General features: G+C 42.8%; 1 protein-coding gene across 5 annotated transcripts; it reads left to right on the forward strand.

Moving 5' to 3' along the window:
* Positions 1-349: 349 nt before the first annotated feature.
* On the forward strand, positions 350-27449 carry gtf2e1 (general transcription factor IIE, polypeptide 1, alpha). 5 transcript variants are annotated; one of them, XM_083776535.1, is made up of 8 exons: positions 350-422; positions 1858-1896; positions 2213-2540; positions 4160-4317; positions 21748-21949; positions 24518-24753; positions 25126-25370; positions 26165-27449. In XM_083776535.1, exons 3-8 carry the CDS (start codon positions 2251-2253, stop codon positions 26435-26437), a joined length of 1404 nt encoding a protein of 467 aa, XP_083632661.1. In that variant the 5' UTR covers positions 350-422; positions 1858-1896; positions 2213-2250; the 3' UTR covers positions 26438-27449. The 5 variants fall into 5 exon arrangements, with proteins under 5 accessions (XP_083632661.1, XP_083632662.1, XP_083632663.1 ...); XM_083776536.1 differs by lacking the exon at positions 1858-1896 and adding an exon at positions 2060-2103; XM_083776537.1 differs by lacking the exon at positions 1858-1896 and adding an exon at positions 2065-2103 and having other exon boundaries at positions 355-422.

Raw genomic sequence — 27449 nt, forward strand, 5'->3', positions numbered from 1 at the left:
CAACTGGAATTTAATTTGACTTTACATTATTTGTTTATTTGGACGGGACAGAGCATATTAATGAACATTACATATACATGTAGCATACATTACATACACTTTTCGGGTTGGCACTTGGCTCCTTAAAACACAAAACACAAAAATATCTGTAAGCGTTCAAGATGGTTTATTTTGAAATAACCGATCGGAAGTACCCTTTTATTATTGAAATAGCGATTGACATGCTGCACAACCGGTTGCCATGTCCGCTTCTTATGAGCGACTTTGTGCTTGTTTTTCCTTGTTTTTCTATATGACTTGTTTTCATAGACCAATGCTTGTTGTTCTCATAATATGGCAACCCCCGGCTGTACACACAGCTACACGCAGTTCACTCAGTGAAGTTTACAAACATCCACACAGACAGAGTGCAGATAAATAATGTGAGTGTTTCACTATTTTAAACAGACTGGTGTTCATTCACCGCTCCGTCACTGCACGGGGTAAACTACTGTAAAGTCTACTAACGGTTTGTTCGGTAGCGGTAGAGTGTATTCGTTAAAACAAAGTTTATTTAATTCGTGTAAGGTTAGCCTTTTAGCTAGCTATGCTACTAGCACTGATGTCCGTCATTCTACAGTCTAATGACGTTTTAAAGTGCATATACGTTTGTTATACTATTATTATTGTTTTCTTTAAATGTATCGTTGAATTGAATACACATGATCACAATGGACATAATAAGCCCTATCGTGAGTTTCTGTGTTCTCCTTTTAGCACCATCTGTAGAATTGTGTTTGTACTACATACCTTTTTCTTGGGGGGGGGGGGGGGGGGGGGGGGGGGTGAACTGTTAATACAGCTGTATCCAATCACTCAATACAGCCTGTGTAGTTTTTTTTGGCACATGCATTTTGTCTAGTTGCTTCTCTACAATCATACATAAAGGTTGGGTATAAATATCACGTCCAAATAGCTATACTATAGTGTTGGGTGACATTGAAGACTATACATTGAGTTTATATGAAAATACTGATACTGTACCTCAGTGGTTCCAAAAGTGGGGTCCGGGGACATTGATTGAGTTCCAGGGGGTACCCAGCTAAGTGATAGTTTGGAACCAAATGGGTCTGTAACTCAGAGAGTGTACAAATGGACCCTAACAGGTCCATTTGGTTCCATTTGTACACTCTCAGACACGATACAATATAAATTGCGAGTCTCAGAGATAGAAATGTCATTAAATGGGGGTCTGTAGACTAATGCATGTCAAACTGGGGGTCCTTGAAATTAAACGGGTTGAGATTGAGAATCACTGCTAGAGCCGTAAAGTCTTCTCTTATGGGGGTCCCTGCATGGCATATCTTTTCAAATAGGGGTCTGTGGGCTAATTAGTGTCAATTTGACGGTCCTTGACATGACATTTTTTGGGAACCACTGTTTTAGAGCACAGGGCCCCCCTATACAGCTTCAGTGTCATCCTGCCCCGGGCATCCTAAATTACATTGTGACATATTGATTACAACAATTATAATGGTGACCACACCGTTCAAATGAGTGCATACAGTTGAACGTCTCAGTCAGTACTTGTATCCTCAATGGCTGAGAGACTTGAGAAACAAAAAATATCCTTTTGGTTAGAACTAGACATATGTAACGATTCACTCGACTCACGATACGATTCGTATCACCATATGAGGTTCACGATTTGATCCAAAATATTGTGACATTTAATATTGTCCATATCTCTCATTTTCATCCCTGCCCTAGTGAAGCTGTGTTGTGGCTGGCTGCCCCTGCCCTAGTGAAGCTGTGTGTGGCTGGCTGCCCCTGCCCTAGTGAAGCTGTGTGTGGCTGGCTGCCCCTGCCCTAGTGAAGCTGTGTGTGGCTGGCTGCCCCTGCCCTAGTGAAGCTGTGTGTGGCTGGCTGCCCCTCCCCTAGTGAAGCTGTGTGTGGCTGGCTGCCCCTCCTGCCCTAGTGAAGCTGTGTGTGGCTGGCTGCCCCTGCCCTAGTGAAGCTGTGTGTGGCTGGCTGCCCCTGCCCTAGTGAAGCTGTGTGTGGCTGGCTGCCCCTGCCCTAGTGAAGCTGTGTGTGGCTGGCTGCCCCTGCCCTAGTGAAGCTGTGTTGTGGCTGGCTGCCCCTGCCCCAGTGAAGCTGTGTGTGGCTGGCTGCCCCTGCCCTAGTGAAGCTGTGTGTGGCTGGCTGCCCCTCCTGCCCTAGTGAAGCTGTGTGTTGTGGCTGGCTGGCTGCCCCGTCATCAGTGTATAGAAGATGACGGAACCAGAGCTCCTGACCGAGGTCCCCGCGTCCCTCAAGAGGCTCGCCAAGCAGGTGGTCCGGGGTTTCTACGGGGTGGAGCACGCCCTGGCGCTGGACGTGCTCATCCGCAACCCCTGCGTGCGCGAGGAGGACATGCTGGAGCTGCTCAAGTTCGACCGCAAGCAGCTGCGCTCCGTGCTCAACACCCTGAAGGGGGACAAGTTTGTCAAGTGCCGCATGCGGGTGGAGACCGCGCCGGACGGCAAGACCACTCGCCACAACTACTACTTCATCAACTACAGGTACGGTAAAGGGTTTTGATTCATTGGTTTGAACGACTTGGGCGCGATTCATACTCCTATTTTAGAGCCGAATAAAAGTCGGTTCGGCTCTGTAGAGCCTACAATGTGACGTCATTTGAGGTTCGGGAGGGGGGCGGGTACCGTCCAACTCCAAGTCGGCTCTTCGGTGCTACTGAAAATTTCTGACGAGCCGAAATCATTTTGGCACTACAGCACTGAAACAGCGGTAAAATAGGAGTATAAATCGGCCCTTAAACTGTGTACTTCGTTGACCGGTCCGTTTTCCCCCAGGGCTCTCTACTTGGCTCCCTCTCTTTTCCCCCCTCTACTAAATGTGACCAGATTTGACTGAGAGCCTGCTATCGCACAACCTCCAGCTTTTCACCAGAGGAGAAAAAATGAGTTAAAAGCTCAGGCAGACTCTTCACATACTAGAGCATGTCTGAAATAAGTGTCAGAGCTGAAATCTAACATGTAAACATGAAATAAATGCTTGAACATGTAGCTAGGTGTAACGTTGGAGACCACAGAAGTGAAGTGAACCTTTCAAGCCTGTTTTCTTAAACTCACTGTTTCTCTGCAAGACATTACTCTATAAACCATATCTCCAGTACAACTGGTGGGTCAAACTGAACAACCAATATGTCAATTTGAAGCTACATATGATTCCCTGTTTTCATATGACATGAAAAAAACGAAAATTCAAAAAACATCCAATGGCAGTCCCTCGGTCAAATTTGGACACAAATATTGCCAGCCACAACCAATTTAAAGAGCAAAATGTCATTGTCATTGCAGTGATGCAAAATATCTTGCATCCTTAGACTCTCTACAATTTACAATTTAAGCATTTAGCAGTAAGCAAGAACAAAAGCATGGTAATACATCGTGATAGTATACAAAATCGTCATCATGAATCATACGTAAGCTAAGAACCTAACAGTGTTATATTCTATGTAATGAAACTATGCATGTCTACATGAAATGCTATCTAAGATAGATACAGGCCTATATCATACTCGTCCGCGTAGAGTTTTTCCGATACCGATACTGGTATCGGGTACTCGGCCGATACTAGCCTAAAGTACTCGTACTCGAGTATCTGAACCGGGCCCGATACTTTGAGAGGAGTACTACAACATTCAATTGACACTAGGCTGAACGCTCAATGCAACGGGAGCTAGTCTGACCCAACACGGCAGCAAAATGAGCAAAGCGCCCAAAACGGCTGATCTACAAGCATAAATGACAACTGACGACGGGAGGTGGTAAAATAAGTGGTTACTCAACAAAAATAAAAAGTGCTCGTAATAAGTGTCAATTTGGGGGTCCTTGACATGAAAAGGTTTGGGAACAATGGCCTTATATAATATTATCCCATTCTGGGCGGGAACCCGTTTTGGTCTTTTAACTAAGCATTATGTTCTACTTTAGCTATTGAAAAATAGCAGATCTACAAGCTTGTAGGTCTGCTATTTTTAAAAAATCATGAAAATGTTGCACAAATCTTTGAATATATATTCTTTCAGAAGACTTTTTTTCCCGACGTCAGGCCTAAATGGGTTAAATAAATTCTAATTGCCTGTAATAGTCCCTAAATGCTCCCCTCCCTTCCCCAGACTGCTGGTCAACGTGGTCAAATACAAGCTGGACCACATGAGGCGTCGCATCGAGACAGACGAGCGAGACAACACCAACCGCGCCTCCTTTCGCTGTCCCTGCTGCTACTCCACCTTCACGGACCTGGAGGCCAACCAGCTCTTTGACCACCTGACTGGTAGGCACGTTAGAAACGTTTTGGGGAGAATTACAAAGTGTGGTTGCCACAATCGCTTATATAAGCCCCTCCCACTAATTGTGCTATGATATGATATGAACTTTATTTGTATAGCGCTTTTCAAAACATAGTTCCAAAGTGCTGCACAGAACAAGATTAAAAACAAGAAAAAACAGACAGTAACAAAATTATAAAGGCAACTAATTAAGTAGTTAAAAAATATTCTGTATAAAGGTGGGTTTTCAGACGAGACTTAAAAATGGGGACGGACGGGGCTACCCTAATGTGCACTGGCAATGCATTCCACAGTTTGGGAGCTCGAGCGGAAAAAGCCCGGTTACCCCGGGTAACTAAGTTTGTACGAGGGACAGCCAGGAGGGCCTTATCCGAGGATCTGAGGGTACGCACGGAGTTGGGGAGGGATAACATCTCACGGATGTAAATAGGGGCCAGCCCATTTAGGGCTTTGAACGTGATTAAAATAATCTTAAAATCACATCTGGTGCTCACTGGCAGCCAGTGCAGATCTGCTAATATTGGTGTGATATGGTCCCGTTTCTTAGTGTTTGTCAGTAGTCGAGCGGCAGAGTTTTGTATGAGTTGTAGACGGGAAGTAATTTTCTTTGGAAGGCCGGAGTATATGGAGTTACAGTAATCGAGACGTGATGAAATGAGGGCGTGGATAACAGTTTCGAGATCCGGAGCTGAGAGGAATGACTTGATTTTGGCTATGTTCCTTAACTGGAAGTAGCAGGATTGGACGACTGTTGTTACCTGTGTCTTAAATGAGAGGTCTGAATCAAAAATCACCCCCCAGGTTACGGGCTGCAGGCTGCTAGCCAATTAGAATGTCACGTCACCCCTGTGATCATGTGTAAGTAATTTGGAGGGGATTTATTCCCACCAAAAACCATTTTTCTGCAACAAACGGTTACACTTGTTAGCTCTTGGTTGATTAAACCATCCGCAACATCTGATTAAAATTTCGGGTGGATTGGGTGTTTGGTTCATGATTTGTGGCATTTTTTTGTATACTTTCCTTTTTTTTTCATCCTGACGTGTGTGTGCGCATGTGTGTTTGTGTATAATTTTGAATTGGGGAGGGGGGGGTGGTCAAATACATTCATTATGGAAAGAAATCATAATTTTTGGGGTCCTTGCTTCTTGGCACAAAAAGGTTTGAGAACTGCTGATTTAGAAGCCATTATTTTGTAGAATCATTCTTCAGGAGTTCAGTACAGCAAGCAGGAATAAGGGCCGATTCTTACTCCTATTTTAGAGCCGAATAAAAGTCGGTTTGGTGCTGTAAAGCCTACAATTTGACGTCATTTGAGGTTCGGGGGGGCGGGTACCGTCCTAAAGTCGGCTCTTCGGTGCTACTGAAAATTTCTGACGAGCCGAAATCATTTCGGCACTACAGCGCCGAAACAGCGGTAAAATAGGAGTATGAATCGGCCCTAAGGGGTGTTTTGGGTGAAGCTATAAGAAAGAGGCCGATTGCGGTTTTAACCCATTCTGGGCGGGAACCCCTCTTGGTGTTTTAAGCATTATGTTATACTTTAGCTATTGAAAAATAGCAGATCTACGAGCTTGTAGGTCTGGTATTTTTGAAAAAATCGCGAAAATGTGGCGCAAATCTTTGAATATATATTCTTTCAGAGCGAACGTTTTAAAGTCAAATCTTTGCTTCTGGGAGGTCACTGGAACAACATATTTCCAGATGGGGGTCATTTACATATATATCTTTGGGGGTCCTTCACATGAAAATGTTTGAGAACAACTGACACAGAAACATGAGGTTTTTCATAAAACTGTCAGGATTTAGAAGACATTTATAGAATCGTTCTCAGGTCTAAAAATGGGTTACAGTGGAAAAGTAATCAATGTGCTTGTCCTTGTGTGTTGTTCTGCACACTCCCACTAGATGGCAGTCAATATCAGGTTAAATATCAGGTCTCTTCATTTGATGGTCTGTGGGCAGGGCAGCTGGCACAATAACTACATTACATTACCACCATGATGTGATGCATACCAAGGGGATGAACTCCTCACCGCATCATGTTGTTTCCATTCAACACTAATTGGTGTATTTTTGCTGGTGAAAGAGTGCATATGCTATTTTGCATATGGTGTGTGTGTGTGATATGAAATATCACCTTTAACCCATTCTGGGCGGGAACCCCTTTTGGTGTTTAAAGCATTATGTTATACTTTAGCCATTGGAAAATAGCAGATCTACAAGCTCATAGTGCGGCACAGAGTGCCGCGCCACGAGCTTTGTAGGTCTGCTATTTTTGAAAAAATCGTGATAATGTGGCGCAAGTTTTTGAATATATATATTCTTTCAGAGCGAACGTTTGTAAGTAAAATCTTTGCTTCTGGGAGGTCACTGGAACATTGGAACAACATATTTCCAGATGGGGGTCGGCGGGCAATTACATATACTTTTGGGGGTCCTTGACATGAAAATGATGTGAGGCATACCAAGGGGATGAACTCCTCACCGAATTGTGTTTCCATTCAACACTAACATGCTATTTTGCATATGGTGTGTGTGTGTGTGTGTGTGTGTGTGAGTGTGAGAGTGATATGAAATATCACCTTTAACTAGGCATGTAACAATTCACTCGACTCACGATGCGATTCTTATCACGATATGATTTTTCACGATATTTTAAACAAAACGTATTTTCCAGAAAAAATACAGTTTTATTATATTTCATATAATGTATCTTCCCCCTCCCCCCCCCCCCCCTGAGCATTTTTCAATTTTTTTATTTAACTACATTGCACAAGAAGTAACGACCATCACCTGGGTACAGTCACAGACACACAGCTCCCCTCTACAGAAGTCTACTACCGACTGAAAGTGACTGCATTTCTGTAAAATTACTTAATTTATGTGCAACAACTGTAAACATGCTTTCTTGTTTAGACCCTAGCTCGAGTTAACATGTAAAAAAAAAATCACACCTGTGTGAACTGAGTGGTGCAACTCCCCTCTCCCCCTGCCTCTCTCTCTCTCTCTCTCTCTCTGTAATGAGCACTAGGCAACAGTGCAACACTATCTCTCTCACTCTGTTTCTGGCACAACAGCGCCCCTACTGGTACTCATAGTCACATAGCCACACACATAGTCACATAGTCATGGACATTGCTGTTCCTTGGAGTGGTTGCACCACTCAAAAAGCTTTCTTTGATGGCGTCTTAGGATAGATGTAGACCTATTTGACAGTGCAGAATCATATTAATTGCCTTCCTTGATGTATTAATGAGCATCAACGACCATTACCTGGTCACAGACACACAGCTCTCCTCTACCGTGCTCTACTACTGAAAGTGACTCAGTCTCATTTCTCTCCAAAAGCACTTGAATATGATGGAATATGATTAAAGCTTATTAAATAATTAACGGTAGTGGGTCGCACACACCAAGACTGCAGTTCAAAAACATTATTTCATTTTGAACAGGGCACAAACGTTTTGGCTATCCAGCCTTCATCAGTGTTCCATCTAATTGGCTAACATTGGCTTTCAAAGTTTGCAGGATTGCCCCGTTTTTGAAAAGCTTCAAATCACGAACGCAGCGTGCAATTTGCGTGAAATATTTCACACACTTTCCTACTAGGCTGAGGAATATATCCCACCCTTTTCACATTGGCCTGTTATAGCGCCACCAACAGGTGGTGTTTGCAAAACACATTTTTGGAACAAAATGCCTCAACACATGGGTTGTGTAAATGATAGAAATGTGAAAACAAAAACGTCTTGTTGTGTGAACAACTCCATTAAGACTAGCAACAAACGTCAGAATCTTTTTTTTTTGTACTCTTTATCCCCGTAACGCTTCGTGGGCTCTGATATATCTTGTTTACAAAGCTGAAAATCCATTTTCAAAAACCCAGATCCTATCTCGCAGAAATGGCAGCAGCAAAGCCAGGCCTCAGCTGTGGGACGTGGAGCATGTGCTGAGCACCACCAGTTTGCCTCGCAGCACTCTCTGCCATTTATAATTTATCCCATTTAGGCCTGATGTCGAAAGAATATATATTCAAAGATTTGTGCCTCATTTTGACGATATTTCAAAAAATAGCAGACCTACAAGCTCATAGCGCGTGTCGCGCTATGAGCTTGTAGATCTGCTATTTTTCAATAGCCAAAGTTTAACATAATGCTTAGTTAAAACACCAAAAGGGGTTCCCGTCCAAAATGGGTTATACAACCTGCAGTACACACACACACACACACACACTACGTTTTTATTACTATGCTCGTGAGGACAGCCATTTAATGAATCCCATCTTTAATACATGTACTGTAGGCATTTTTAACCATAAAGCTTAAAGTAAAAAAAAAAGGCTGATCTATAAGCTCACAACGCATCGCACAGCGACGTGTTGTGAACTTAAAGATCAGCAATGTTTTTGGACACTGACACGCAACCTATATATAAATCATGTTTAGCTCCAATTCCAACCCCTAAACCTAACATTTACATCATACAACCCCTAAACCTAACATTTACATCATACATATAAAACATAACATTTACATCATACAGCTCTATAAAACATAACCTCAAGATGAATCCTAACCCCTAAACCTAAAATTTACATCATACATATAAACCTAACATTTACATCATACAGGTCTATAAAACATAACATCAAGATGAATCCTATTTTAAGTATAGCAACAGCACGCACGCACGCAGGCAAACTCCCCCCATATCCCCCAGAATTATTTACTAATACTGGAAGGAAGCAAGACCAGAGAAGCTGAAAAAGAACAATACTCTCTCTCTCTCTCTCTCTCTCTCTCTCTCTCTCTCTCTCACTCTCTCAGACACACGCACACACACACACACACACACACACACACACACACACACACACAATCGCTAGGAGCGCTATCTAGTGGAAAACACTCAATACACAGTTTGGACAAACTGTGTATGAGTTAAATGCCTGAGCTATACTTAGCTGCACGACTGAGAATAAGCATTGTACAAGATCACTATGCATTGCGGGGCTGCGCGGTGAGTTGTTGTGAGCTTGTAGCTCTGATATTTTCGGTAGGTAATTCTGAATAACTCGGGCATAGCTGTAACCCCCCGACCCCTACACCTATACGTCTAAATGTCTTCCTAACCCTAGCCTGAACATTGTTTGAATTGTAAATCTTTTTAACTATAAAAAGTCTTTCTGAAATTCTACTATATATATTACTAATTTATAGGTGTGTAACGATATAGTACACACACACACACACACACACACACACACACACAGACACACACACACACACACACACACACACACACACACACACACACACACACACACACATAGACTGAATAAACATACTGGGTGATTTCATCCTCATCCAAATGCACACAAATCACCACCTCTTACTGTTCCCTACAGCTGTTACTTCTGCATCCTCAGAGTCGTCTCTATAATATTCTAGTAGCTCTCTCTCTCTCTCTCTCTCTCTCTCTCTCTCTCTCTCTCTCTCTCTCTCTCTCTCTCTCTCTCTCTCTCTCTCTCTCTCTCTCTCTCTCTCTCTCTCTCTCTCTCTCTCTCTCTCTCTCTCTCTCTCTCTCTCTCTCTCTCTCTCTGTATCTCTCTTTCTGTCTGTCTGTGTGTGTCTCTCTCTCAGCTGTCATTTGAGCCGTTATTTCTGCCCAATGGTTGCTATTTATTTCACTCATAACTTGAAGCTCAATGAATAATAGCCTGGTGAATAATTTAAACCGTGGCATTTGATGTGCCAGTCTGCACTTCGGGCGGGGGGGGGGGGGGACGGACGGACGGACGGACGGACGGACGGACGGACAGACAGACAGCTAAATTATAATGGTAGAAAGGTACGCATGGTCGCCCATATGGAGATGGCGCTCCAATAAGTACAAACTTTCATAAGTGACTCTTTGGTGTAAGGGTCTTGTTAGGGAATTCCTAGAGAATGTGAGCATGACTATCACTGGTTTCTTACAGAGTGTTCTAGAAAGGTTCTGTCCCATTCTGACCTGAGATCAGATTCATACAAGGTTTCCACATGGACACACACTGGTCTGATTAACCCATTCTGACCTGAGATCAGATTCTAGAAATGTCAGTCGCTCTTCAATTTTTCAAAAATAGCAGACCTACAAGCTCGTATCGCGCCACTCGGTGGCGCGATACGAGCTTGTAGATCTGCTATTTTTAAATAGCTAAAGCATAACATGATGCTGACACCAAAATGGGTGCCCGTTCAGAATGGGTTAAACACAGTCTACCAGTGCTCGTGTATGGGCCGGGCAATTAACGAAGATATATCAAGTTCTTCCAGACTTAATCTTGCTAATGTAGGTAAATCGCTTAACCCATTTTGACCTGAGATTAGATTCTAAAAAGGTCTTCTACATCCTGACAGTTTTCTGAAAAAGCTATGTTTTTCTTCGTCGTTCTTCGATTTTTTCAAAAATAGCTAAAGCATAACAACATAATGCTAAAGCCAAAAGGGGTTTCCGCCCAAAATGTGTTAATAGCTTTTTTTGTAGCTTTTGTAGCTGTAGTGTTAAGTAGCTTTTTTGTTTTGTTAATGTCTTGTATATCAACAAATCGACTTTTTTTTTTTTTTTTTTCATTCACTAAGTCGATAAGTTTATCCACTTTAGCTCTGTATCATGTATTCATGTATAGTCGGGGAGCCAGCCGTCCGGAATTTGACGAGGACCTGGCTGTGATGTCATGACATACTTTTTATTTGTTTTCTTTAACGTCTTTTTAATGATATCCCGCACCGCCAACGATGCCTTTAAGCCAAGGTGTTAAGGTCCACAGAATGAGAGGTCTGCTCTGCCGGAAATATCGCGAAAAAAAGTTATAGCCAATTGTGTATACAACACCATAGACAACCAATATAAGGCAAACTTTCATCATACTTAAGTAACATGTGGCATGTCAAACTAGGGGGTTTTCATGATTCTGAATCCATTCCAAGCATTAGTTTTGCACGAAAAACACCCCTTGGCCTAAATTCGGGCCATATCCACTAGTTTGGCATGTCACTTGCTACTTAAAGTATGATGAAATCGTGCCTTATATAGGTTGTATATTCTTCTGTATATTCTATATTTATATTCCCTATTTTCAGATGGGAGTCGGCGGCCAATTTCATATATTTTTTGGGGGGTCCTTGACATGAAAATGTTTGAGAAGGACTGATATAGAAACATAGGGTTGTTCAGAAAACTGTCAGGATTTAGAAAGTGTTTTGTAGAATCGCCTACATGCATTTTGCCAGCCTGCAGTTTCAGCTTCGGTTACCATAATGGATAGACAATGGGCATGTATGTGTCGGACCGTCAAAATAGTTTGTATACAGCAGTGACATACTGTAAGAATCACCTGGTTGATATCCGAGGCCTGCAAAAACAATAAAGGAAATATCTTTTCCCATAACCAACCTACTATAGCAGGCGTTTCCATGCTCAGACTAGTGCTCTGTCTGTTGCTGTCTGTCTGGTCATAACTGGTGCATTTATATATAGTGCCTTTATCCAAGGCGCTTTACATAGATTGTGCATTACATTCACCCTTTCACACACACATTCATACACCGATGCCGGAGGAAACCATGCAAGGCACCAACCAGCACATCAGGTACAATTTGAGGTTCAGTGTCTTGCTCAAGGACACTTTGACACTAACTCTGGCGGAGCTCGGGTTCGAACTGGCAACCTTACGGTTACCATCCAGCCACTCTACCCCTGAGCCACCGCATAACATATGCAATAGTGTTGGTCTTAGGAAGCTGTCCCAAATTATTCTCTGCTGAAAGTTGACATGCTTTAAAACCATGATGTAATCAGTGAAAACTTCCTGCCTTGTTAACTTTTCTCATTAGCACAGCTCATTACTTGTTGTCATAGGGACATTAAAAGTGCATTTGGCAATTGGCATGGGCTCGCTAATCAAGGTTGATAGGAAGTAATTGTATGAGCTACGGCACAATGGAGGAGTCTGTAATATTCACCCAAACACTCTAATCCAAAACCTGACACTTCTGACACCGCGGTGAGTGGGAGGGAGGCAATTTATTACCAACACGCATCATTAGCCTGAGATACATTTTCCCCTAATCTGTCTGTGACACTCAATCAGCTTTTATGATCAAATTGGGAAGAGTTTGGGAGACAGGATCGGCTTTTTGATGGCTTTATTGATTCCTCTAAAGAACACTCTGTTCATTCCTGTTCAGGTGAAGCCAAAGATGTGTAATGAATGTACCAACCGTAACGCCAACCACTCCGGCCTTAAGCCTTTAAAATGGATCCCTGGCTATAAATAAGACAAATATGCCTTACCGCTTTTGGGGAGGGAACCCCTTTTGGTGTTCGAAGAACGACTGACATAGAAACATGGGTTTTTCAGAAAACCGTCAGGATGTAGAAGACATTTTTAGAATCTGATCTCAGGTCAAAATGGGTTAAAACATTATACTTGCCTTCTATAACTAAAAGTACTTTGGCCACATCTCGCCGTGTCTCGCGACCGCGACAAATCGGTCATTATACTCAGGAATTTCTCTGCCGTGTTTTTCATACTGAGAACATGAGGCACCAAACTCAAAAGGTTACAACTTTTACAGCCCGGGGGCCTTTTTAGAATTCATTAGAATTCCAAATGCCGTTTTTTGGCATCTACCTCTGCCCTCAACACAATTAAAGGAGAGCTCCAGTTGATGTCTGGTATACCGTGCCTATCGACCGTCCCGTGGCCTTTCTCTGCTCATTACCGGAGCGGATGTATTTATGTTTGAGAAGCTCAAATAGAACTTTAAAAAATAATAATAATCAAATTCTTCTTCCTGCACCGCGTACCAGTGTTGTTCTTGGCAGCACATTTCTATTTTAGTCTTTTAGTCATAGTCTCTTGAATAGTTTGTCATCTAGTTTTAGTCACATTTTTTGTCACCCGGAATGTTTTAGTGTTTAATAGTCTAGTTTTAGTCTACTAAGTATCATAAGATTTTAGTCGACTAAATCTAGTTGATTTAGTCTAACAAAATGTATTTTGGCCAAACTACATGGGCAGGTGCTCCTTTGAGTACTAGCCCAAAATAATAGTGTGCACCCCTGATTATGTCATACTTTAGCTATTGAAAAATAGCAGCCCTATAAGCTCATAGCGCTATGAGCTTGTAGGTCTGCTATTTTTCAATAGCTAAGAAATCGTGAAAATGTGGCGCAAATCTTTGAATATATATATATATATATATATATATATATATATATATATATATATATATATATACTGCTTCTAGGGAGTCGCTGGAACAACATATTTTCAGATGGTGGTCGGCGGCCAAATACAAATAATTCTGGGGGTCCTTGACATGAAATAGTTTGACATTTTTGGGGTTTTTTTCAGAAAACTGTCAGGATTTAGAAAGACATTTTGTAGAATCAAGCTCGTAAATCTGAAAAGAAGTAGAAAAGTTCATAATAACGCAGACACCAATTTGTCAAAAAGAAGTAGACCCCTCCCTTTTCAGAAGCCTGTATTGAAAGCTCTTCTCAATCTCCTTCTCTCTTTTCACGTCTTGTCATTCTGTAAATACAGCCCGTTAGTGTCTGGCGGTTTGGTCTAGTCTGGTTTTCCTCTTCACAGATTAGTCTGGCTGCTTGTCTGTGGCATGCTCCTTAACTTTGCAGAAGTCTTGCTGTCCGCCCCCCACCACTTTCTTTATAAAAGTTGCCAAGGCGCTCTATCGGTAACTGTTTGATTCCGTCGACGAAAACTATGACAAAATGTTCGCCGACTACCTTTTTTCACTGCTGAAAACCATGCTATCAGTGGCACTGGGACACCCCAGGCCTGTGTGGCTCTAGTGGCACTGGGACACCCACCCAGGCCCCAGGCCTGTCACCTGCCCTTGCTATGCGAGTGAATCAATAAATAGTGAATAAATGCATAAGCTTAAGCAACACAATATTGTTTATTGTTTTATCAAGGTGGTACTGAACAGATCAGTGCAATTTGTAGCAACACTTTTAGGAATATTCAGGTTCAGGTAGCCTATAAATGACCTTCTGTAAAAAACAATACTTTCAAACGGCACAATACTTCAGAACAGTGGAATGTACATTGTGGTGCGTGATTAAAATGTGTACATTTGCGGTATTTTTTTCTATAATTATTTCAATCGAAAATTAATTAGTTAAAATCCCTGCCCTAAATAAAGAGATCTTTTTTGGGTTGAACTATCCCTTTAAGATCAACCTGCTCTGCTTATCTTGGCCATGTCGTTCTAGCTGAACATCTGAACAACATCATTCATGAATATTCATACATTTTAAACATATTCATGAATATTCATACACTAAACACATATTACTCCAGAAATATAAAAATGTTCAAAAATATCAAAAATGTACAAACTCAAATCACACTCTCTGAGCTTAGAGCGGCTATTTTATAGGGACTCATGTACAGTAGTTTAACATGTTCCCAACCTGTGGGTCAGGATCCCCTGGGGACTACCGTCCACAGATTACAGCAAATTGAAATATACCAATACAATAATTACAAAAAAGCACTCTCAAAACTAATGCGGTAATGAGGTGCTGAACAAAAAATATATACATACAATGAAAAGGAAGGGTTGTCTGCACAGTTGTGCGGACAACCCTTCCTTTTCAACAAACTATACTAGAACATAAGAAAGAGGCAACACTTTGCGAAAGGAAAATCACTGATGTACAAGCTCACTTGTAGCAGATGTACAAGCTCGTATTTTGGCGCTGCACTGCACTGCATGGGCATAAGGGCTAGGCTTGCATGCGGGCCCTTTGTCTAAGACAAATTTCTTCCTTGGGAGACAAATAATAAAGAACCTTGAACCTTGATAGCGTCAGCGTGCATGGCACCAAGTGACGCGCTGTGACAGCTTGAATATCTTCTATTTTTGAACGCTTAAATCTAAAATGACACATGCTTTCCTGGTGTTAATGCGTTAAAGTGGTTATGGCTACAACAGTTTGTACTCACAGTGGTGTAAAGTAATTGAGACTTTCACTTAACCCATTCTTTTTTTTTTTTAAGATATTTTTTTGTGGCTTACGCCTTTATTGATTTTTTAAGGGACAGACAGTAGGCTGACAGGAAACGGGAGAGAGATGGGGGGATGACATGCGGTAAAGGCCGTGTCGGGTCCGGGAGTCGAACCCGCGGCACACCGCGACTGGATCACCAGTCCGGTGCCCAGACCGTTACGCTACGGCCTGGGCCCACTTAACCCATTCTGACCTGAGATCAGATTCATACGAGGTTTCCACTGGACACACACTGGTCTGATTAAACCCATTCTGACCTGAGATCAGATTAAAAAAATGTCAGTCGTTCTTCGATTTTTCAAAAATAGCAGACCTACAAGCTCATATCGCGCCACTCGGTGGCGCGATATGAGCTTGTAGATCTGCTATTTTTCAATAGCTAAAGCATAACATGATGCTAACACCAAAATGGGTGCCCGGTCAGAATGGGTTAAGTACTGTATAAGTAAAATGTAGCTGTATTTGTACTTTATTGGGTATTTCCAATTCAAAAACTATTATTTATACTCTACTACATCTCAGATCCAAATATTGTATTTATTTGAAAACTTTAGTTACTAGTTACTTAGTAGATTTTTTATTATTATTACAGTAACAAGTAACTTCAGCCCAATATACATTTCGGCCATTTGATCTATTCAAGCTAACATTATTGTGACACATTATGAGCTTGTAGATCTGCTATTTTCACAAGATTTTTAGACATTTGAAAACTTGAAATGAGACATTTTACATAATGGGTACTTTAAGTAAATCTTAATGCCAGAACTTTTGTAGGCCTACTTTTACTCAAGTGCATTTTTTTATTCCGGTCTTTTACTTGTAACAGAGTATTTGTATGCTGCAGTATTGATACTTTTACTTGAGTAGAACATCTAAGTAATTTTTCCACCACTGTTTGTACTGTAAAATGTTTGGGTTTATATGATCTTCACTACTAATTACTACTGTAGCAGAACACTGATCTGCTGTTTGATCAATGAAGTGAAAACAATCCCTTCTCGCAGATTGAGGCCCATGTAGATGAACAGAACCCATTCCACATTCCAGTGTTAGTCCCATGATAGTACTCTGCACAGTTCCAGTCTTCATGGTCAAAGGGAAATCCACTGGCCCAGTACCTGCACAATAAACAACAATGTATTGAACTACATCCACTCAGTTACTCACATACAGTGACTTTGATAGAATTACAATGATTAAAAACATGTCAAATGTCTCACTGTGTTGTCTGTGGTGTTCCATCCACCCACGTCCATCTGCCCTCAGTCCTGTTCAGACCCATCCATGAATAATGACCACTCAATCCATTGATGAATTCCTGATTTTTGTACATGATTGAATCATCATTAATTGTATCCAATACATTCACTTCTTCACTATAATTATGTTATTAGATCACATGTAACTGTGGACAATCTGAGATCCCATCGTCAAAAAATAAAGGAAAAATAGCATCCTATTTCCTTGAGTCCTATGTGGATGATGGACACCTGGACACTCCCTCACGTGTGCGCGCGCGCACACACACACACACACACACACACACACACACACACACACACACACACAACTAACCTGTTCTTCTCCACTGTTAATGACCACCAGATCAGCTCCTTGATTCTGACATTCTTCTCTACCTTCCTGCCATGATTTCCGTTCAGTAGTACTGTAGTAACAGCTGTATCCAAACTTCTTCCATTCACTGGGACACGACTTGTCTAAAAACATCGTAATAATCGTAAATTTGTACTTATTTGTACTTAGTATTTATAAGTATTTCAATGTTGTGGTAGGCCTATAGCATTACGCAGAAGCAGGGATTGAACCCGGGGCTCCCACTCGCCAGTCCAACACACAACCTACCGTGCCAATAGGGCTGAGCCTGATTGGCAGGGCTATTGTGGGCTGGGTCTTGGCTGAGGAAAATATTGTAGTTTTTACTCCACTACATTTATTTGCTAGATTTATTTACTTTATAGATTTATATTATTAACCCATTTTGGGCGGGAACCCCTTTTGGTGTTAGCATTATGTTATGCTTTAGCTATTGAAAAATAGCAGATCTACAAGCAAGCTTTTTGAAAAATCGAAGAACCACTGACATAGAAACATAGCTTTTTCAGAAAACTGTCAGGATGTAGAAGACAATTTTAGAATCTGATCTCAGGTCAAAATGGGTTAATATGAAAGCTATTTCAGGTAGGCAGGTTTCTGAACTGTCCACAGCCCACCAATGAGACACAGAGTTTGTATATATATATATATATATATATATATTATTTTTTTTAAAGATATTTTAAAATATATTTCCGTGAACAGAAATGCTAGTTTCCTTACTCAGATTTTGGGAGTTGTAATTCCAGACTCTATAGCAGATTGTGGAATAGTTGTCTGGCTATGCGAGACTAATACTGGTGGCCTTACTAGTTGTCACAGCTAGAACATGTCAGGCAACACACTCTATGCAATACTCACAGTACACGACCAGGCCTATGATCACACCTAGCAGTATAAGACACAGCATCCCCAGACACCCAGCAACCACTCCGAGAGGCCTTCTCTCCGTTTTAGAGCGCTGTCCTGAAACAGCTACTAGGCTTGCAGTGACTGAGAGAGATAGAGAACAAGACTTAGAGAGTCTGAAAGCCCTGCTAGAACTGAAAAATATCTCTTTAAATAAATTATAGTAGTAAGAGAAATCTATGAAAATCTGGGAACTAAATCGTTACTAAGAAATTTCTTCACCAATGTGTTTCTAAATGTGTCTAATAACATGTACTAAAAGTTTGAAATTCAACTCCTGTGGGAAATTGAGTTATTAGCATAATATGTGACCATACCCATAACATCCTATATAAGGCCAAAAAGTCAAAAATTTCATCATTCTTTAAGTAGCATGTGACATATGAAACTAGGGGTTTTTCATGATTCTGAATCCATTCCAAGCATTAGTTTTGCACAAAAAACACTCCTTGGGCTAAATTAGGCCATATCCACTTGACCAAATGTGCTGACCTCATCACGTTTGTGATGACGGCTATGGCCGTTTTCCTCCCAAGGAGAGTTTTTTGTGCAAAACGAATGCTTGGAATGGATTCAGAATCATGAAAACCCCCTAGTTTCATATGTCACATGCTACTGAAAGAATGATGAAATTTGGACTTTTTTTCTTTATATAGGATGTTATGCGTATGGTCGCATATTATGCTAATAACTCAATTTCCCCCGGGAGTTGAATTTCAAACTTTTAGTACATGTTATTAGACACCTTTAGAAACACATTGGTGAAGAAATTTCTTGGTAACAATTTAGTTCCCAGATTGGTCAAATACCTGATAAAATGCTCTTACTATAGTGAAGGATATGCACTTAATTGTTATGTTTTGTGCTGCAAGATATTCTGAATGAAATCTGGATAATCTTAATCACCGTGACAAGGATTCACAACTTGATCAAACTCACCCTGAGTCTGTCTTCCTGCTGTGTTGTCCGTCGTGTCCTCCTGTGGTCCAGGGACAAAGTCGTCCACACTCTGGTAGATGTCCACCACTCTCTCCTCCCAATCTCCCCTGTCCTCAGTGTCCCCTCTCTGTCCTCTGTCTCCATCCCTCTTTCTCACCTTTTTTGTCATGTCTGGCATGGCATAAATAACCGCTTCTGTAGACATCTTACAAGAAACTATTGAGTACAAATCGTAACTATGTTGTATTTTCTCCTGTATTGATTAGTCATATCAAAATCATTACATGAACCATATATATAACCATAATTATACTGGCGTAGCAAAATATAACCATGTCAGCCTGTGGAGGGTTTGGCACAACGCCTCCAGCATTAATGTACAAAACCTAAATTCTCCAACACACAGGTTGTGCAAACTCATACACCCCCTCACACACACACACACACACACACACACACACACACACACACACACACACGCAAATTGCCCCATAGTTCTGTGGTTATGAGATGACATTCTAAACGCCAGGCACAGTGAGTAGGCTATACTAACGGAAGCCAGAGGTGACCACTGTTCATCTGTAGCTTCATGGCCCTCCCCAAGTTACACAACTCACATGACTGACTGTCCATTATGAAGAACCAACACCGAGTAACAAAGTTACACAATGAACGTGACATGACAATAATCAATAAGATGTTTTAATCAAACGATGTGTGAATGCATGCGTATGTGCATGCACATGTGCATTTATTCGTCTGTTGAATCCACTAGTAATTAATGTTACCTCAGTCCCTCAGTAGCTGTATGTAAATGATTATGTAGCACTGGATAATATAATGTTTTGTGTCATCAAGTGATTTATTTATGTATCACCAACAATGCACACACGCACACATGTGTATGCATGAACACCGTTTTTTTATTCACAGTGCAAGTTTAAATCTTTCATTATTATTTTTGTTTTTATTTTATTTTGTGTGTGTGTGTGTGTGGGGGGGGGGGGGGGGGGGGGGGAGTAGGTTTCTAGTGAAATTGAGTGTGTTTACAGTGGTTCCCCAAAACCTTGAACAACATTTGAGCAATCGAGCCCTTCACAAACACGGTGTGCAATTTCCGTGAAATTATACACGCACATTTCCACTCGGCCGAGGACGACATGCCACTTATTGTTTCAACCAAATCAGCCTCACGGTGGCGCTATAACAGGCCAATTCCTGTTTTTAGCTATAACTGCATCGATATGTATACAACTTATGTATGCGCACTCCCTAGAGGCCATGGAAAAACATTGTCCCTGCATCCCTCCACATCTGCCGGTTATAGCGCCACCATGAGGCCGATTTATGCTAAACACATTGTTTATCTCGGCACCACTGAAAAAGAGGCTCCCAGCCCTCAGTGTGTTCTCCGAGAACTAAATAAAGGTTGAAATGAAATGTTAGTCGCACAGATTTCATCCAAATCTCACGCAAATCGGTACACATGATCTCTGTAGTCATGTGATCAAGACGAGTCTGTTGGCTAACATTGCCTTCCAACATTTCAGGAGTGGCCCGTTTTGTACAAAATGCTGCACATTTTAGTTTAGTTTATTCGCACAATAAAAACAGTACAAAAAAGGTAACATCAATAAAAGAGAAGTGTGTGCAGGTGAGAAAAGAAACCCATGGATGGCTTATAGCCTATGTGGTCCCCCCCCCCCCACACTCTGGTTGTTGTTGTTTTGCCCTTCTCATGTCTGAGCGCACGCACGCACGCATGCATGCACACACACTGTAAGGATAGTAATAGGACAGCAGTTTTATGAATGCCATTTTTCTGCCCCAAAACAACTACCGGTATTCGTTTTGTATGAGGGCAAGGAAAATGCTTCGTACAATGAGTATTTATTGTATTCTGTATGTGTTGGTAGACAGTATATAGTAATACAAACATACACACACACACATGCACACACACGCACACACGTCAAGCTGGAACAGTTCTCATTACTGGGACTGAAAATAGCCAGGGAGGCAGATGGCCCTGTAAACATCCACCAGGAAGAGAGTGTGTGTGTGTGTGTGTGTGTGTGTGTGTGTGAGTGTGTGAGTGTGTGAGAGTTTGTGGGTCCTCACAAGAGAAATGGTTGTTTTATGATTGAACTTGTTGATAGAGATACAAAGATTCCGGTTAGTTTGGATTGGACCTTTAGAAGTTAGGTTTAGGCATTAGACTGATTTACACTTAGTTGCACACTGTAGTGTCATGCACCCAAAAATATAGCTGATCTAGGCTTTGTAGATGTTTTTCGGCTAATTGTTAAATAGGCAACAATACATTTGTAATGGATCACCGGAGTCTGATATCGGTAGAGGGCGCAAATCCACTTTTTATTTGCATTATAATCCCCATAGGGGGATTTTAGATCGAATATGAAATGTGTAAATAAACATGTCATCCCGGGCGTTACACAAATATATGTGATATGAAGAATCAACTGACTGAAAGAAAACGCATATTGTTACTTCTACTGAATTAGTTACATTTTCGCTAGAAACAGACTGTATCATAATATGAGAGACTGACTGTCGCAAACGATACAGAGACACCTCCCTGACAATAACGCAGAGACAGTTTGTTTATTTTTTGGACCACAATGCTTATATGAAACGATTTTTAAGATGAGCCCATGTTATTCTCCATAGAGAAATTACTTCCGTGAACCAGGGGAATCGAGGGGACGAGGGAGTGAGATGTCAGGACTTCGGCGCTCTATTGTGACAGTCCTATTGTACACACACGGACGCGCGCGCACACAAACACACACACACAGACCCGTGCTCATCGGTATGTCTCCCCTCCCCCCCCTCAGCGACATTCCGCTGCACGTTCTGCCAGACGGAGGTGGAGGAGGACGAGTCGGCCGTGCCCAAGAAGGACGCCCGGACGATGGTGGCTCGCTTCAACGAGCAGATAGAGCCCATCTACCTGCTGCTCCGAGAGACCGAGGACATCAACCTGTCCCAGGACCTGCTGGAGCCTGAACCCGGGGAGATCCCCGCGCTCAAACAGAGGTGTGTGTGTTAGGGCTTTCACTTCTAGTGATTTTTACTTTTTTACTAGTTGCCTAGTTTACTAGTCAACTAGCCTCGATAGCCAGGCTTTCATTTCGTCTGCGCGAAAGATGAAAGCCTGGAAAAAGCCGTGGGCTGAACAAGTCTAAAAGTGGGAGTCAACCCTTCCGGGTGGGCGTCGCTCTAAATGATGTGACGTAGCGCTGCACTAGGGGGGAGAGGAGGGGCCGGGGGTGACGGACAGATCGATGAGATCCAATCAGGGTGCGCGCATTTCTGAGGCGCGACCCGCCCCTCTAGACGAGAAATGTCTCGCTCTGGGTCAGGCTACTAGTCAACTAGTTGTTTAACCCATTTTGACCTGAGATCAGATTCAAAAAATGTCTTCTCCATCATGACAGTTTTCTGAAAAAGCTATGTTTCTATGTCAGTCGTTCTTCGACTTTTCAAAAATAGCAGACCTACAAGCTTGTAGCGCGCCACTCGGTGGCGCGCTACAAGCATGTAGATCTGCTATTTTTCAATAGCTGAATCATATCTTAATGCTAACACCAAAAGGGGTTCTCACCCCAAAATGTGTGCGTGTGTGCGTGCGCACTCATACGACACGTCGTATAATGGCGAATGTGCCAGTCTAACCACCGATCCGACACGGGGCGTAATAAGGGGTTGACACTATGACGGGTAAATAAAATGTTGGGGCATGTGGAGCTTGCTTTGGAGTTGCCCAAACTGCTGTCTGCTGTATAAACAACAACACAGTGCCGGGTCCCCGGCCAACAATGTAGCCTTTCGGGGTCCTTGGCATAAAACAGTTTGAGAACTACTGTGGGAAAAATGGTTCCAAGTACAATTGTAACTAATTTCTCGCAGCAGACTAGAGGGTCTCAGTGGTTACGTAACAGAACAGCAGTATTCCCACCGGCCCCCCTAAGCTTGTTCCAGCCAGTTTATTGAAACACTTTCCCAATGTTCATGGTTCTTGGAAAGCAGCAGGGCTACTAATTCCTACATTCTGGAGCGGTTTTGTTTTGTTTGAGAACAGATGGAAGGCCACCATTGTGCCAGGCGTGTACTGCAGGGCTCCATTGTTATTATTTCGTTAACTGTTGGCACTGCCTTGCAGTGCACTGAGTGCAGTTAATTTGGATGTGAGAAGCCAAACATTCTATGAGCTCTACTGATAGAGGACTTTCAATCCCCCCACGACACACACACACACACACACACACACACACACACACACACACACACACACACACACACACAGGTGTACTAAAATGGAGTGGCCTGGCAGGTGCAATGTATTTCTCCCCCGGTCTCTATGGTGAGGCAGCAGGTGTCTTCATCTTCTCGATATTTAACCTGGATCAGTCGGCTTAGTCCTAGACAGATCCGGCACTGATGCAGGGCTCTGTGCTCATCTCAAAGCACCGCAAGGACCCCCAGATTGACACTAATTAGCCCGCAGACCCCCCCATTTGAAAAGATATGCCAGGCCCCCCCCCCCATAAGAGAATATGTGTACGGCTCTAGCAGTTGATTCTCAACCATTATAATTCCATGGAACCCCAGTTTGACATGCATTAGTGTACTACAGACCCCCATTTAATGACATTTATATCTCTGGGTCCCCCAATTTATATTGTAAAATCAATGTTAATTTGATTCAAATGGAACCAAACAGACCCGTCAAAAAACTAAATGTAGGAAACGATACATACGGTAAATGGATATATATACTCGTGAGTGACCCACAAATGGGTTCTGTCTCTCTCTCTCTCTCTCTCTCTCTCTCTCTCTTCAATTCAACAGGCTTTATTGGCATGACATTTTACAAGTGTTGCCAAAGCACAATCACAGATATGACAAACAACAACATAACATAATATCAATAACATGAAAAAATAGATACAAATAAAATAAAAATAAAGCAGGTGGTGCAGAAAATAAAACATGGCATACTGTATGTGTGTCCTACTTGGTTGTCCCTTTTTCTTGTGACAGGAATTGACATATTTTGCAGCCAAAACTTGCACATTCTTTCTGTTCCCCCAGAAGGAGTGGTAATTTTTCCCTTCTCTCTCTCCCCCCCCCACCTCTCTCTCTAAATTCTAAATTATTTTCGCTCCTATGCCACCAAAATGTGGAACGCCCTACCAACAGTCATTAAGACATGTGAATCCCTTGACTCCTTCAAAACCACTCTCAAAGGGCACCTACGGACGGCTGCAATTCGAAACTGGCCCCCGTAAAATCTGAATCCCCCCCCCCCCCTTTTTCCCCACACTGTATATGTTTCTTTTCCCTTTTTGCTTCCTTTATGATGAATTCCTGTTCTGTTCTTTAACTATATAGAAGTGTCTATTTGTAGTACGTCTCTAAATGTTTTGATGAATTGAACATGGTGGACCCTCTTGTAAATAAGTATAATGCTTTATTGGGTCGTCCACTCACAGTTAACAGTCTTTGTATTGAGTTTTGTGCTTGAAATGTACTGTAATTCTGCAAACTGTTAATACATATTTCAATCAATCAATCAAAAACTCTCTCCCTCTCTCTCCCCAGCCGTGACCGTGCGGCGGCGGCCCTGGGTGCGGGCGGACCGCACCGTGAGGCCTGGTCCAACCGGGGCTCGTCCTACGCCGACCTGTACACGCAGAACGTGGAGATCAGCATGGTGGAGCAGGAGGAGCAGCGGCGACAGCAGCAGCTCAGCGAGGGCAAGGCCACCAAGGAGAGGCCGGTGTGGCTGACCCAGAGCACGGTGCAGGGAGCCTACAGCGAGCCCGACGTCATCAACCGTGAGAGAGAGCTTTGTTTTTCTGCTGTGTGTGTGTGTGTGTGTGTTAGGGCTTTCACTTCTAGTGATTTTTACTAGTTGCCTAGTTACTAGTCAACTAGTTGTTTAACCCATTTTGACCTGAGATCAGATTATATAAATGTCTTCTACATCCTGACAGTTTTCTGAAAAAGCTACGGTTCTATGTCAGTCGTTCTTCGATTAATTTTTTTTTAAATAAATGGCGGACAAAGTACTCACATTTCCATTTCTTTATTGGTACGGGACTGACCTTCCTTCTACTGCGTGAGGAGTCCAAGCTGCTTCTTTTCAGAAGAATCCTGACTCTCTCTCTCTCCCTCTCTCTCTCCCCCCCCCCCCCCCCCCCCCACAGCAGCGGACATGGCGCCCGGAGCCCTGGACGGCGCGGGCGGCGCCCAGGGCCAGTCGGACGAGAACGAGGAGGTGATGCGCGCCCTCCTCATCCACGAGAAGAGGAGTGGCGGCAGCACCGCCGGGGGAGGGGCAGGAGGCGGGGCAGGGGGCGGAGCCACCAGTGCGGCGGCCGCCGCCAAGGCCCTGGCCGGCGGCAGCGGCTCGGAGAGCGACACCAGCGAGTCTGACGACGACTCCCCCAAGGTAGGGCCGGCCGGGAGCCATGTCGCCAAATGTACTGCTTTTGACCGGCGTAACGTTCGTCTGACATCAAACTGGATCGCTGAATTCGTTCTTTTTTCTTTCTTTATTGGCTTGGCCTTTCCTTCTTTAGCAATCCTAGACCGGGTTGCGCAACCGCGCTGCCGTCCACCTCCCATTATATACAGGCTGACTAAAAAGCTGAATAACTCAAAATCTACGGAGCTCTCCGTGGTTTGGATAAAATGCGCGATGTTCGGAGGTCTTTGCTGATTATCCGGTGGTCTAGATGGAAACATTGGCGCTTTCTAGAGCAAGAATGGCTTCAATTTTAGTTCGCTAGCATTGACGCTATTTATTTCGCATCAAAGATGGACGCCCAAACAGGATGTGAGTCAGAATAGTAGGAAAGCAGATGACGTTGTTGTCAATCATGTGGCTATGGCTAACCCGTTTGCTAACCAAACAAACACAGCCAATGAGCGCTACTAGCATGTAAACAAAAGTGGTAAAATATGTCGGATGATTATGTTTATAAAACCTGTCGTTTCTGTAAAGAAACTATTTATCATACGTCGATTTAATAGCCATATATTGATACGGTCGTGAGTCACCGCAGTGGGGGCAGCCACGTCTGTTGTCGACATGCTGTCGACATGTCGAGTGAGGGGGCTGATGGCCAATCATTCTAATTGCGTACACTTTTAGTTTAGTCAAATTAAGTAACGCAGATGTTTAACAATTATATCCTGACATTATATTTTTCCACATCGCCCCCCTGCCGCCCCCCCCCCTAGCCCAAGGCCCCTCCCCACTCCGCCGCCGCCCAGCGTAGAGGAGGAGGAGGAGGAGGCGGAGCCGAGGTGATGATGGAGGATGACGAGGACGACGAGGAGTTCGAGGAGGTGGGGGACGAGGAGGAGGACGAGCCCACGGTGATGGTGGCGGGCCAGCGCCACTCCTACCAGGAGGTGAGCCAGAGGCCCGAGCTGGTGGAGCAGATGAGCGGCGCCGAGAAGGAGGCCTACATCAAGATGGGCCAGAACATCTACGAGGCCATGAACTATTGAGGAGGGTGCACGCACGCACACACACACACACACAGACGGACACTATTACACACGTGCACACACACACACACAGACACTATTACACACGCACACACACGCGCGCGCACTCACGCGCAAACGCACGCACACTGGTTCTGCCGAAGCAGGAAGAGCCCTGGATATGACTCTTCAAGATGAAAATATGATGTTACACTGTCGTGAATTTACAGAGTCAGCTTTACGCTGTGGTTTTCATTTTAATCCTCCCCCATTTTGGACCCCCCCCCCCCAGAAGCAGCAAAGATTCGAGTTAAAAAAAATGTTTGCTGTGAAAGAATATATATTCACAGATTTTCACGATTAAAAAAAAATAGCAGATCTACAAGCTGTGCCACACTATGAGCTTATAGATCTGCAATTTTTCAATAGCTAAAGCATATAACCTAATGCTTAAACACCAAAAGGGGTTCCCGTACAGAATGGGTTAAAGGTATATTCAGTGATTTCACTCAAAAAACCTTAGGTTTCGTTTTTGGCTGTGGGACCCAGCCTTTCGTCCAATCAGGATGGAGAGTCAAAAACTAAACCTAAGGTTTTTTGACCCCCAGGGGTTAACTGGGGACAGGGAGGAACTCCTTATATGGTCAGCACACTCTATAGTAGAGAGGATTATCACAACAAAACAAATAAATAAGTGATATTTGAATTAAGTGAAATCACTGAATATACCTTTAAGGCATATATCAGACAGTGTTTTTTTTTTATGAAGAGATTCTCTCGCTATTTAGTTTCAAGTACATTACATTAAGTGTTTTATTTCTCACGTCTAGTTTGTGCCAATTCAGTTTTTCATCAGTTTGTTTCGTTTTTATAATTTGAACCATTAGTCCAGGCCTGCTCTACAGTTATTGCAAAATAGAGTTGGTTAATTAAAGAGCGTTCTTTGTCAAAAAGAGGGTGCATTTAGTTTTGGCTCTGTCAGGTTTGATGGTTCTGTATCGTGTACGGTTCTGTAATAAAGGCATCAGAAGTA

Source organism: Protomyctophum parallelum (genome assembly GCF_964188405.1).
Source record: "Protomyctophum parallelum genome assembly, chromosome: 11".
NCBI classification, from domain to species: Eukaryota; Metazoa; Chordata; class Actinopteri; order Myctophiformes; family Myctophidae; genus Protomyctophum; species Protomyctophum parallelum.